Source organism: Dicentrarchus labrax, unplaced genomic scaffold (assembly GCF_905237075.1).
Source record: "Dicentrarchus labrax unplaced genomic scaffold, dlabrax2021, whole genome shotgun sequence".
Taxonomy (NCBI): Eukaryota; Metazoa; Chordata; class Actinopteri; family Moronidae; genus Dicentrarchus; species Dicentrarchus labrax.
The window spans coordinates 9,531,181-9,546,295 of record NW_026136717.1 but is presented as its reverse complement, the minus strand read 5'-3'; the positions used below and the strand labels follow the sequence as shown (position 1 = coordinate 9,546,295).

At 37.7% G+C, this 15,115-nt stretch overlaps 1 protein-coding gene across 7 annotated transcripts in view; it reads right to left on the bottom strand.

Annotated features, from left to right (window-relative positions):
- kcnip4a (potassium voltage-gated channel interacting protein 4a) overlaps positions 1 to 15,115 on the bottom strand; it is a 137,669-nt gene that overhangs the window by 29,108 nt on the left and 93,446 nt on the right. The window contains exon 1 of one of the 7 annotated variants that reach the window (XM_051428816.1): positions 14,809 to 14,929. The exons of the other annotated variants lie outside the window; for them this stretch is intronic. Within the exon in view, the coding sequence (XP_051284776.1) occupies positions 14,809 to 14,917 (109 nt within the window). The 5' untranslated portion in view covers positions 14,918 to 14,929. Of the gene's footprint in view, positions 1 to 14,808; positions 14,930 to 15,115 lie in introns of those variants that run through there. 7 annotated transcript variants of the gene reach the window in all.

The window sequence follows — 15,115 nt, the reverse complement described above, 5'->3', positions numbered from 1 at the left end:
CATAAAACAGTAAAACCAGAATCTGACAAAGCATGAATACTGTAATGGCAACGAAAGTGAAAATTCCTACAAATGCCCACCTATGTGACTGCTAATTCTGTCTTCTCCATGCATCTAAAGTCAAGTATAGAAGGGTTTGATGGATAAGGGGAATAGGGGATTGTATATGTCTCAGTGGTCTTTACACCCATTGGTGCAAGAGTATAGAAAGCGAGGGGGGAAATCGCATTGATCCACACCACTTCATTAAATGAATGCTTGTTTTCAAGAGCACTTTGATTCCACTGAGATGTAACAAACTGATGAAGAGAACAAACAAGTGCAAGTGAGTGAGGTTGATTCATGTAGTCTGTGTGTGTAGCAGAGGGAGTGAGGACACCACCATCTACTGCCCCTGTGTAGTCATAGTCATTATTATCCACGACCAGACTCATTATTTCTTTAAATCTATAGAAAACTGTCTGAAATGACTGAATTTCATTTAAAAAATAGAATTTAAATAAGCCATCCATTACTGCACTCAACATTCCATGATTAACCATGCCAAGTACACGCTCAAAACATTCAAACAAACTATTGAAATCTCATGAATCTTTTTAATTTATTTGCAGCAGAGCAAATATCCTCTGCTGTGTTTTTTCTACTTTTATTCCAACTACAGTGAAGGCAGCCATATATCATTGATGTAAATGCACAAAGCAACCTTAATTACAATCATCACAACAGAGTATTATTTCAGCGCTGTGAAACAAACAGTCAGTCACCACTTACTCAATTGCCCTATGATAAATGTTCAATAAGATGCAGCTTATTCTAGTGATGGAAAACACGGATTCATTTGCATACAGTCCATCTGCCGCTGCCTTTTTCTGAACGACAGAAAGGAAAATGAGGTACGTAATTCTGCTTAAAAAAAAAAATCTTTGTGAATAATTTAGCATGATGCTGTTTGAAAAAGAAAATAATATTCAGCAGTCACATCCTTCTTAATCTGGATGGCCCCTGGCCATGTGAGGAGCCATTGTAATGTGAGTCTCACCCACAGAAAGTGAAGAACCACAGACTCCATGGACTTGGAGAAAATAAGACAGTGGGGGTAAAGGGTAATTTTGTACTGTGTATGATGAACTAAGTACAGTTCAAGTGTATGTTGGTCTTAAAATATAAAATCAGAGGGGGAAAAAAAGTTCCTTTTTTAGACAACAAGGCAATGACGCATGCTTCCTGGTATGGAAATTAGCTTGTTTATTTGCCTGTTCCAGTAAAGACTGAATGTATTTTTCTTCCTAAGTTGCCATTAGGAATGGACCTTTCGCTGCTGTTGTCCCTACTTAGCCTACACATTCTCTTTGTCTAAGAGATATCAACCTGGAAGAACATAATTTCAAGATATTACTATAAAATGATTGGATTAGACATTAAAGCTGCTATAAACAACAATTTCATATTTACAATTGATAATAATAATAATAATAATAATAATAATAATAATAATAATAATAATAATAAATAAAGTGTGAAATTTTTGCTTGTGGTAACAAGCCCACAGAGAATTATCACCCAACTTTGCAGTCCTGCTCAGCTCAGAAGTTTTTAGCGTTTTCAGCTCATTGTTTAGGTTTTCCAGCCCACAACTCCGTGTCATTTTGAAGCACATAAAAGATCCAAAAACCTACCGAACAATACCTGCCCAGCACCAAAAAACCATGATGTTAACCATATCAACTTTAACTGCAACCACTGCCCCCAAGTGGCCAAAAAAATCTGTTTTTGCAGGCTTAACTCCTAGTGATAGTGGCGAGAGAACAAAGACTCTGTTATTATAGCAGAATAGTGCATCAAAGTCAATACAAAACTCCCATGAGATAGAAGTGCTGGTTTGGTTTAAAGTACTACGCAGCTGTCATGTACAGTTCGGTGTATTGAGTGTAAACTGACCTAACTGTTGGATGCCTCGGTGACTCCCGGGCTGCAACATCCAGCTCACAGCAGCCCTGCCAACATTCGGGCCCTGGCACTACATCAGTGAACCCTCTGTCACGTCACATAGTCACATGTACAGTGGCTAGCAGAGGCCTCAGTTTCCTGAATGCAGCCAAGTTTCCCAAAGCCAGGGGGATGCATTGCCCCAGGCCTTACTCTGCCATGGCCTGGCCCTCCAAACAGGCCCCAGCAGTCTGATGGTTAATAAAACATGTAGGAATGATTGACCAATCATAACCTTTTTCCAGGATAGAGATACTATATCTAACCAATAAATTATTGAAGGAATGAGGACAGAGGGGAGAGGGTGAGACATGAGGAAAAAAAGAGTAGGGGTGAGGGAGGAGCCATGATTCTAACAACGCTGTTTGATGCTGACTGGTAAATATTACACTCTACATCTTGCTCCATTAATGTCACACAAATTCTGGACAATCACCACTCCAGCAGTGTTACAGCATGGCATGTCTGACAGATGGAGAGGATAAAAATTCTGCATTTATGGAACTGACAAGGGTTTTTTTGGAAGATTCGCATTACAAAATGATTTTGTGTTAAATTGGAAAGAGGAAATGGGAGCTGGAGAGTGTTTACACTGCTATGCTGAGAAACAAAGATTTGAGGAAAAAGGGGCATTGAATAAAATTGTATAGAGGGCTATTCATAGCAATGATGTTTGCCACAGAGTACTACAGTGTTGTAGTTACTCCATGCTGAATATTTGATTAAAAGTACTATAAACAACTTCATGTCATTTATTCAGAGGAATAGTAAATGAGGTCCTCTTGTAACTTCTTATATAACAATACAAACAAAGAACTGTGTCTCCTGTTCCAAGCTTTACAAATGTTACCTGCCATTAACAGGTTGCCTTCCTTATCGAAACACGTGTTTGTTTGTTTTTTTTAATCATCCACCAGAAATTAAGGAGATTTCACAAAATTTTCACTAAATAGTATTGCCCTTTGTGTTGACTTTGTCTTTAATCTGACCAGAATCACATAAAAAAAACCTTTTCTTTCTTTTCTCTTTAGCAAAAAACATTTTACTCTTCAAGGAATAAATTTGCTTTGTAAGAGCTGGGGCAAACTTCACCTGAGCTGTGGCTGTGAATTGGCTTATAAAATAATACTTAATAATTTTTTTCCCTCACCTGCTACAATTGTGTAAACTGTCTCAATTTTAGCCCTAAAAATCAAACGTACGTATGAAATGATGTTGTGGTTCCAGATGGAAGTCCAAAATGATAAATACAATAGTTATATCCCTGTTGTCATACATGTAGGTACTTTACCTATTGTTAGCTAGCTGTAAGCTAGTTTGAAATTGATGTGTAAATACACATTTTTCCACATCTACTTTTGACTGTTTCTGGTCAATCTACTGAATTGTGCAAATGTCAGATATAAGAGTGTGTCTGTGATCTTCTGAAACACTGAGGCCTCATGTAGACCAGACAAATAACTTGAATAACATTGGAATTGAAGCCACAATCTGAAAAGTGACACCAGAGAAAAATAACTGCTATCTGCTGTCATGAGATTGGAAGGAGGGTCTGTAATGATGACTACTTCTTGATATCTGTTAATATAGAACAGAACATGGCTTTAAAAAAGCAAATTGGAAAAATTGTCTTCTAAGGGGTTAGTTTTGTTCTACATTTCTGATGTCAGATGAATATTGACCATTTAATGGCTAAGAATTCCTTTTGGGAACTTTTGATGGCTACAAAAAAAAAACACACATCACTTAATGACACCTTGCACCACCCAAATCACCACATGCCATCGTGTGTTCAGTGGAGGATTTCACAAAGACCAAGTCCATCCTCCGTAACCTCTGACGGGCGATATCTCTAACTGATTCAAGTCTGAAATGTCAAGCTACACTGAGGTCTGGTGTGTCATCATCTCTTTAGTCCAAATTCCATCTCTGTGTAATGAACAGGATAAGTCTGAGTGACAAACCTGCAGCCTTTATGTTCATCTGCCTCTGTAGACTGATAGTCATTGATCTTGGGAAAGATTACACATTTTTCTCACTTATTGCTACCTCCTGTCTGGCCACCTTCCATCTTCAGTATTCGCAAGGGGGGATCTTATCACTTCTTGTCTGGGAGTGGACACGGAGACATGACCAACAGTGTAGATCAATGAATCCGTCTCACCAGCAGTACTAATGTTAAATGTAATATATCTGTATATATATGTAAATAAAAGAAAAAAACTAACTAAAGTTACTGTACTCCTTTATGTTGTAAGTTAATGGGAGGACAATTTAAGTTCCAATTTAATTTCCTTCCAAACTGCTTAGACTATTAGGTGTAGAACAGTTAATTGTGATAAAACAAAATTGAACACCAAAGGTGCAGGAGGAATTTAAATGAGTCTTTTCCTGAGAATGTAACAACCTCTGGATTTGTATTAGCTCCTTTCACACAGCGACAAATGTCGCTTACCGAACAACCCAGAGACCTAAAATTTCCATTACGTATCAGACAAGTTTTATCTTTCTTGGGGCACAAAGTGAGCCTCTGCAAGAGTACGGGACCAGGAGAGGAGAGCTGGCGTCAGTGTAATCAATCAAAGCAACGGTGGATCGGTGACAGACAGAGAGAGCGAAGATAGGATCGTCCCGCTGTTTACAGATCAGCTTAGGGGTACAAGGGGTGTGATATAATTAGGCGACACCTGCAGCGATTTGCTCAGGCATGCAAAGCGGCATTAGTGTTTGGGTTATGTTTTCCAAGGCACATTAAAATGAGGCTGTCATATTTACTGAAGCGGCACCTGTGAAGGGGAAGGCAATTATAAGCTGTGAACCGGGGCAACCCTCAGTGAAGCCGCATGTGCAATCAACCATGGAGTGCCAAGGGGTGACTCCGATATTGAGGACTTACTTTGTCGACTGGATAACGCAGGTTCACTTAGCCTTAAGCGTGTGCATGCATGCAATTACAGGAATTTGCAATTTTCAACCCTCCAACCTTTATAATATAAGGTATCGACAAGTATGACTCAGCTGTTTCAGCTTGCATATGGAAGATGTCATTCAGTCCGCTCAATGCTTTCTAAGATTATATATAAATGTATATTTGCAGATCCTGTGATGATGTTTCATCATTCAAGGTTGGACAGTAGTAGTAACACATAAGCTTGCCCTCTCGACACCGATCAATTTACCATCTGAATTGGTGGTTTTATCCATTTGTAAGTTAAGAGTGTGTCCTGTGAAAGGCCCTAATTTAAAAAGAAATGGGCCAATTCAGGATGTTCACAATTTATTATTTTCTATTCTAACTGGGCACAAACGTAGATAAATTAATCATTTAGTTGAGTCACAGAGAACTTACTTTTTTAAATTGATTTTCGAGCAAAAATGTCAAACATCTCATTTCTGTTTCTCAATTGAGAGGATTTGCTGCTTTTCTTTTTCCATGTCACAGTGAATATCTTTTTATTTTAGACAGTCTGACAAAACAAGCGATTTAAAAGAAGTGACCTTGGGCTTTAGAAAACTAGGAAAGATATTCTTACAAACAATTAAATTATTAGTTTTAGCTATAGAATTCTGCCAAAGACAGCCAAGTAAATATGTATGGCAAATAGCTGCACGACTGACAGCAATACATACACCTTCTGCTAGGTTTTGCTTAAGTCAAGTAAAACAAAACTCAATTATAATCACCACAATATGCAAAATAAGCAGAGAGCAGACCAAATTGTATCTGTGCCAGATGTGACTAGAACAAAGATTCCAATTTCAGTGTAACCCAGGGTTATGTAACTACACATTGCACTGTGCTCATACAAGGACACACTGTAAGTAGCAGACATTCTTATTAGAATGAAGCTAAGACAACAGCCTGGAGATGAACAATTAAGCTGTTTTGCATTTTTTTTGCTTAAAATGCTTTTTCTAAAAGCCCAGTATGGCTTATAGAAACATAGCGGCTCAACATGGCGGACTCTGTGAAAGAAGACCCGCCCCCTTTGTAGACATAAAGGCCTCATTCGAAGGTAACATAAATCATGAAAACATTAATATTATAATCCATTTCTGCAAATATTTCTGCCAAATCTTACACACTGGTCCTTTAAGAAATCTTAACCTTCCTTAGTGAATGCCATTCATTTTCACAAGACATGCCAGCCTTTCTACAGCAGGACCACTAGATCTTTATCATTCCAATTCATTCTAGATGATGAGTTCTAGTGTAAAAGGGAAAAGTCAATGGCATTGTCTGCAATTGGACAGTACCACAATGCTCCGGGTAGTGTGCAGGAGCTGATAACATTGACCTGCTCTTCTCTGTGTCTTAGCCATACTAGCCCTGGCATAGCTATCTTACAGCTCACTGTGGACAACATGTAGAGGCAAAGAGCGGGACACGGGTCACCTTTGCACGGCCGGCCTGTCATCTGATTTACGGTGCACTATACTTCAGCTGCAAAGTGCCAGTCAAACTGAACTTCAAGTGCAAAGGTCAACGGAGAATATGCATTAGCAGGAGCAGTAAAAAGAAAAAAGACAAGAAGGGGCATAAAATTGCAGACATGGTACAGAACAACTGGAGCCACTGTCTGGAGGATGAGAAATGATGAGCATAGTTCATCAGTAAGAAACGGACGCTGAGAGGAAATCAATACATGTGGTTATTTCTTAAAAGAATCATTTGGCTATAAAACTGTAGAAGCAGTATATGAGTGAGGGGGCTTCTTGGTCAACATTAGAACAGAGGAAAAGTAGTATGTTTATTTATGAAAAGAATGATAATAAGTGTACAGTTACAGATAGGTCAAAGCAGTGGCAATATCAATGCAAATGCCTTGCCCAATGTCTGTGCTTACTGAAACACAGACCAAGTTCAAGCTCAAGCACTGAATCAAATGATTCCCTGTAACATTAATTGTACTGCTAAGCTAGCGGTCATCTTCTTTGCTGCGTTTTTATGGTGCAATACTGCCACCTGTAGTTAAGTGGAATAGTGTGTTTGCATTAACAGAAATGTATATCGCGTCACCCCCGTGCTCGGGCAAAAGCGAACAAAACAGCGACTCACCCATAAAAGGTTGCTCCATAGCGCTAATAATGGTCAAGAACTCCACAGGGTACCTTTAATAGGTTAATGTTTAATAAACACAATCTATTTTGTAAGAACAGTACTTTCCTCCCATCTATTAGTAGAAATGCGAAAACGGGCAACCAATCCCACTTTTGGCATGCTACAATCTTGATCTTAAATGACAATGAAATCTCTAGTATAACATGTACATGCTATGGGGCAAACATGATTTTAAACTTTATTGTATCCTGATTCACAATTAAGGAAGAATAAAAACAATTTACTTTCACCCTTCCAGTCAGGACGAACGGTAAACTCATAAAGTACGTAATGAAAGAAAAGTCGAGACAGGGCCACTTAATATTCCATGCAAGGGGGATTCCTGAGGCAACCTTTGGTCAAGGTGTTAATAATCTCCCTGAACTCAATGTTATGGTATTCAATACCCCTTAATTCCTGGTTAATCGCGTGGAGACTTCCCTTGCCAAAACAGTATTACATGAGAGAAAATTATTTATTAGGTTTGTTTTGTTCATAGATCTGTGAGGCGTAGCAGCAGAGCAGCATAAGTTTGAATCACCCTAAAGAGAAACAGATTAAAGTGAATTACACACCATGAGTAACTTTCAGTGCGTTAAATTTAAATGTATTCAGCCCTGTGGTACAGGAAGTTACTGCCAAGCAATCTGAAGCACATGGTTGAAATCAAAATAATTTAATATACAGACATTGTCCTTTAGAGACATGCAATATTTCATGTAAGGCATTTAGGTTGACGATGACATAGTATGGGGTGGTAACACAATTTACCCATTCTAAACATTATTCATCATGCAAATACAGAATCTATAGTGTAATAGCAGTACTTTAGTTTCATAACAGCAGTTACGCCAAACCTTGCAACAATAAATAGCACCATGATTTTGTGTGGCACAGGGTGTTATATTGGGAGGTGGCAAAATAATGGGTGAGAATTTTGCACAGGAACTGAGAGAACACGAAAAGCAAAAGTCTCCATTTTTCTGTGAGCTCATGCCTAGTCCATGCTTTCACACATGTGTGAAGCACAAGCCAGAACATGTTCCTTGAGACTCTCATTTAACCAGAACTATTTTGTATCAAATGTCAGTGTAAAAAGAAAATGGAGTAATGGGTCCATAAAGCGTGAGAACACATGATTTTATCTTCTTTGTTAAATGCTGAACACAACTATCAAACATTTAATTCATAAGGAAAATTGGTTAATCGCCGAACTAAGTTACATGAAATCAGAGAAAAAAGAAGTAATTCCACCAAGGTTTTGGGATTGATTTTAGAGTGCAGAGCAGGTAGTAGCTTTAAAGTTTTAAAGTCTTGCTTTCTGCATAAAACTTTTCTTTGCTGACAAAAACAGCTCTTGGATATTTGGACCAATCAAAGGGTTGTGAAACACATTGATAACTTGCAAATCCTTACTGTAATAGAGCTCATGCCAAAAGAAATGAGATGTTTCCAAGGCAGCAGAAATGAGGGATCAGTTAACCCAGTCAAGCTGAATCTAAATGCTCACAGAATCAGGAAAGGAGAGGCTTAATACTAACTCCTAACATATGATATGTAAACAGATAAAGGTCATGGTTATTCAAATACTAAAACATTCTTGGTAGTTGATATAAAGCAATGTGGTTTTACTACATACAGCTCAACAGTTCCAGCTTCAAGTTTCAAGGCAGAAAACAATCTGCCCTTTTACAAAAGCCCGAAACAAATTACAGCACCGAACACGCAGATTGTGCAAATCAGTCAATAGTAGGTCCCTCATCACCGCTGTGATTGATGACAGAGCAAAGCTAATGCCTGTGGAAACACCAATAACCGTGTTTAATTCAGTGGAAAGCTATGGAACACAACATTATGTCTGTAAAAGCTGTCTGATACTCCAGGCTGTTATCAAAAATTATAATAAATTGGACAGTTTTTAATACTCCTTCACTGAATAATATCCAACTAATTTATTTAGAACGTAAAAACAAGGCAATACAAAGCACATTAGCAATGCTAACATGATTTATAACTCTACATATGAATAAATACCATTTCATAACAGAACAATGCCAAGATTCACATTTGTCAAGTTAATTTAACCTGCTCTGTTTAAGCACCGGCTTCTCTGTTCTCTTCCCATTTCTATATCTTATTTCAGACACTAATAACGGCTGATAATTGTCACATCATCCCTGCAATGTCAGAACTTTTACCAAATTAGCTCTAACCTTTTGTGCTGTGGCAAGATATGTCATTCTTAACCTGTCAAGTAAGAAAAGGCCTCTGAAAGCCTGTCAGAGTAGCGAGCAAGATTACAAAGGTGGATCAGACTCGGCTTACAAATATTTAAAAAGCAAGCAATTAAGAAGGGACGTACCATTTTTAACTGTGCTGACCAGAGATTGAACTTTTGCCTTCAGCAACCTCAACGGAAGAAAACCTCAGCTGCTTTTAAGATGTCTGCTGAGAAGATGTCAAGGCCTCAGACTCCTGCAGCCATTCTCTTGCAAGTTAATTTAAGTACATTTTAGGCTTTGCACATTGCTTTTAACACATTTTGCTGGTTACTTTTACAATTCTGCACTTGGTTCTTGACATTTATCTAAGTGGTTAGTTGTTATCTGATGTCCTGTCGTGCTGTATAATGCAATGTTCAGTATTACATTAACTATTTTTTTTTTCTGGTTGTAGAGTACTTTACCATTACTTGGTAAATTGATAAATGCTTAAGTCTACTGAATGATCAAATATGTGTAGGTAAATGTTAGAGAGTAGCCAAAACTATTTGCCTGCTATTTGGACATTTAAACTGATTTGTCTACACAGAACCGCTATTGATTCATGCTTTAAGTAATTACCATAAAGTGGGAAAAAACACATGGCTTTGCTTATATAAGTTCTCCACTTCAATACCAGACTAGCAGCTTTTGTGACTGGCTGAGGCTGACAGAAAGCTTTGGTTCCCTCTGCTGGCACATCTGCTAACTGTCTCATGTACTTCAATAAATCAGAATCAGCTTTATTGGTCAAGTATGTGTACACAAACAACGAATTTGACTCAGGTTGTTCATTGCTCTCAATGTACTTAGACAGGAATAGACAGAGGAGCAAAGTGCAAGGACAACAAAGCTGATCAAATAAAGATCAAAATTTGTTATATACACAAATAGGCCTACATGGAAGAAACAGGTGTATAAATAAATATAGATAAGCTTATAAGATATAAGCACCAATGACCAACAATAGAAATAAAAATGCTATGTACAAGTAAAGAATGCAAACTGTGCAAAGATATAAATCCTGAATGGATAAACTTGGAGTGGATCATTATGTACAGGATATGAATTTATGCATGTCTAGATAAAGAACATGTTAAAGACAAATCGGTGCATTTAAGGTTCAATCTTAAATTCATATAGTTAAATAGGCATCTCTGCTACTCAGAATCAACACATATTAGTTTTCTTCTTTTCTCCATTCCCAACTCTTTAGCTCAGACAACATAATGGACTTATGAGCATATACTTATGATCTTTCAGTGTACTCTAACACTCCATTCATGCTGCTACTGTTTGCACAAATAATCTAAAATGTATATTCTTTTGGTGTTATGATGAAAGAAAAAAGTCCCACCTTGGTGCTTTATTGTTTTGGCAGGTTCTCTGGCGCAACCAACTATTGTAATATGTTGCTTCATTATCATAAATAAAAAAAGACATCAACAAAAACACGTCTAAAAGCCACATCATGGCAGCTGGAATGCCATAGATTTATTCCCTTCATATGGTTTCTTTCATCAACAGTAATGTATGTTTCTCTTACTCTAAGACATCATGTGTTGTAAAGCCCCTGCATGCATGAAGAAATCTTCCTAGCAAACACTATTATGATGCAAACACAATTTCCTATTTCGTTTATTCACATTGGAAATCATCAGGTTCCTCTGCGCATTCAAACCACATGCTTTCTGTGATAAACAAGAATGTGAAATTGAGAGTATTGTTGATGTCAATGCACAGCTTAGGGCTTTCTTCAAATCATCACACGTGTCCATTTATATTCTTACTCACTTACAGTTCTCTACGAAAGAACAGAAAACCATTTGCCAAATTAAATCACAGCTTTATATATCGCACAAATGCACCCCACACAGCTAGAGAAAAACACATACTTAGTGAGTGAAACGCATGGAGAATGTATAGCAGGATCAATAAACACAGCCCAATCCCCTCAGCAAGGACTTATAGGAAGTAAATACTGTGACAAAGGGGAGATAATGTGTCTCAGATTCACTGTAGCTCTATGAACAGAACATACAGTTTGGGGCGCAGGTGGCTCGACTCAGTGGAGTGACAGGTGCAGGCTGCGTTTGACAGCTGGATTGAAGCATTGCTATGAAAGTGGATTTAAGTACAAGTTAACCTTTTAAATAATTATATTAATAAAATACTTTCAGAAAAAGTTTATTTTAACTTAGTATAATGCAATGTGGTGTGCAATTTATAGGTCAAATGGTGATGATGGAATAATTGGGCCTTGAAGAGCATGTATGTGTCAGAGAATAAAACAATCCTTCCCCCTGCCACTACAATTTGCAGTTAAAAATTGTAAGAGACAGTCTGCAGGGTAACTGTAGTTTTGTACATTAGTAATTGGAATTATTTGTTACATCCCATCCCGGCTGATGAATGCCACACCTTCAGCAGGGGAATAATTTGCAAAAACTGCCACATCAAAAGCCGCTCTTGTCAGCTGTCAAGTCCCCGCATGCTGGTGGTTCACCACTGTCGTGCCACTAAAGACAGGCACAGAGACTGAAAAGAGCCATTTGCGTCCGGCTGTGTTGCAAGTCTATTTTTAAACAAAAGCCATCAAGTGAGAGAGTACCACAGAGTAATGAGCAGCCCTACACATTTCTGTTGGATTCTTTTTTTTTTTGCTTGTTGGATTGGTCTTTGGGAAGATCTATTTTCATTAATATGGAATAAAAAAAGCATCTCAAGTTCAAAACTCTAATCTTTTTTTTCTGTCGTATAAACAGTAAAAGAAAAGGTGCAGTGTACACAATGCATCCTGGTTACTGTAGGCACAGGATGCATTCACTTTAAGTAGAAAAATACTAATTCCTTTACCAAAATTAGGTCCATTTAAAAAAGGCTTCAACAAATGCAGACATACTGTAGTCAAACATACAGATTACAATATTATACCTGCAAAATTTCACTCATCACAAATCACAAGTAAGTAGTAGTCGACTAGTAAGGGTTTTAAATGGCTGACGGAGATATTTAGAGAGCATGGTGGCTGAAAAACAAAGGAAAGTGATGTATATTTCCATTATTTCATCCACAATACGATCTAATATTCATGGCTATCTTAGTCAGTAACATGTTATTTTAGATATAGGGCTGGGTTTTTCACACCATACCCAATTTACCCGATTTTAACGAAATTTACAAAAGACACTATATCTATAGCGTTGTGAAATGCCACAACATCTGTAATGTTTTTTTTCTTCTTCTTCTTCTTCTTCTTCTTATGGGGGACACATGGGGAAAATTATTCTACATGTTCTGTGTGTATGGGCTTGTTTTATAGAGTCCCCAGTAGCTTTGTATACCCTAATTATAACATTCATAGTTTAAATCTAGAGTTTATGATTTAGCCATTTTTTAGCATCGTTTTAAATATTTAATTCAAATTATTCGAATGATCACAGAATTTTCATGAATTAATCAAAAAGAAAATACATTGGTTTATGTTTTAGATTTCAGAATGTGAATGATATTTAGGGGAAAGCGGGGTACAGTATGTCAGAAATGCATTCTTCTATACATTATAACTGAATATATATATATATATATTTAACACTAGCCAGTAACCATTTTAGATTAGGTTTGCTGTCATTTAGGATGAGAGAAACATGTTAGCATTTAGAACTCCCCAAACTGACAAGGCTGCCTGTAGATGTGTCTGCAGATACTTTTTGTTTAATCGGCCTTGTGTGCACAAGGTCTACCTGTACAAATGAGCAGGCAGGTGGATGCCCTAGATATTACTTTGCTTATAACTTTTTAGAAAACTTTTGAAAATTGATTAAAATGATTAAGCTCTTTCTTTTTCTTTAAAGTATTCTAATAGCCCTGCTTAAAAGTAATTAGTAATTAAAATAAGCAATGACGTGCTTATTATACTTCAAATAGTCTGCGTGTTTAATCAAAATGGTGATTATAATAAACCTGGCATGAAGCTGATTTAAAAATTAACAGGCAGATTTCCTAAATGCCAGACATCAATCACCATGTTTGTAATGTAAGAAAGGATAATTAAGGATTTAATCAAGATTTTTTTTTTGTCATGAGTTATGGCAACTTGATTGAAATCTTTTGGCAATGTAAATCATTTGCCACCTGTCTCTACTGAAACTTTTTTTAAAGCAGAAATCTGTAATCTTTTAATATATCATATCATTTTTAGTGGAGCAAAATGTAGGAATTCTTCTACTTCAGCACTTGTTAACAAGACAGGAAATGCATTCAAAGAAACTTAAGGAAAACAGAAGACCACCACCAACACACCATACATCTCCCATCCTCACACAGACACTAGGGACCAAAATGGAGGAAAGTGGCTTTAGTGGGATTTTCACAATCCTATGTGTGAATGCGATTGTTACCGTTTACGTATTTTAAGTGGGCGTTCATATAAAATACACTGTTTGGTATATTACACTAAGAAAACATGGTCACATCACTACAGGAAAAAACATGAAGGAGGTGCAATTTGAAAGATAAACATCCATACAGTAACTTCTTACATTGAGTAAATGTTAAAAAAAAATAAGAACATTTTAAACTGTCAAACGAGCAACACTAACTTTTTTCTCTCTGGATGGTTGGAAAGATGTTTGTTTGCCTCTCAATTGTGAAAGCCCAGCCATAAGGCAAACAGCTTGGCAGCCTGTGCAGTAAGTAGAGCGTATAAATAACAGGTGGTCTTCGGTGCCGGAGAGACCCAACTCCTGAATATTAGATTCACACTTTCGAGGGAAAGAATCAGTGTGGTGTCTTGACAGATCTCCAGTGGGCACAGGTTCAACCATTGTTCTTCGCTAAGCTTCGTGGAGAACATGGAAAATAAATAAATCACAGCACTACTGCTTAAAAGTGACATAACTTTGTGGCAACTTTTCATCAAACGAGACAAACTCTCCCTCTTTTCATTCCGAGGTAACAAGACAGACGCAGAGGCTGCTGAAGACTTCAGTCTGATGAGTGACAGACTGAAAGTTGACCTTACAATATGAATAACACTGAAGAATCATACAGCAGAAGGTAAATAAGGTAAAATAAGTCTCCATTACTAGAAAATACAGAAAAATACTTTGACATTTCCGAGCATCTTTTCAGGGTGTTTGTACAAGGATCATACTTTTTTTTTATTGCTCTAGGTATAAACTATCATATAGTATAACTAAGATCAGAGCAACAGTTGGGATCCCTGAATCACGACTAAACATCCTAAGAGGCACTTTGTCATAACATATGCTTAACACAAATATTAACAGATGATAACCTACACTGCAGATGCTTCAGACAAACTCACAGTCTGTCTACAGTCCCAATAAACTACTCTCTAGGTTTTAAACTTAGGCAACAACAAATGGTTGATCGCTTCCAAAAGAGAGAAAAAAAAAAATCCTTTCCAAACCTGAAAGGAGTTTGCAGTTTCCTTACCGTCATAGCCAGCTGCTAACAAACCAAACCGCTCCAGTACCTTAACAAAGAGGACCACAACCACCAGCACAGCAATCATTTCCAGTCCCTCCAAGTTCATAGTCAACATGTCGGAGCGGTCACAGCCTGCCCATGGCCAGAGACGCAGAGCTCAGCATGCAGCACTGCCTGCAGGCCATTTAACTCCACTTAAGAGCCCTGCATCTCTGGGTCTGATGAGAGAACCAGCACAAGTCAGAGAGGGAGGAGGGAGGAGGGGTGGGAGGGGGAGAAGAAGTGTGTGGAAGAGAAAGGAAGGAGGTTGGGG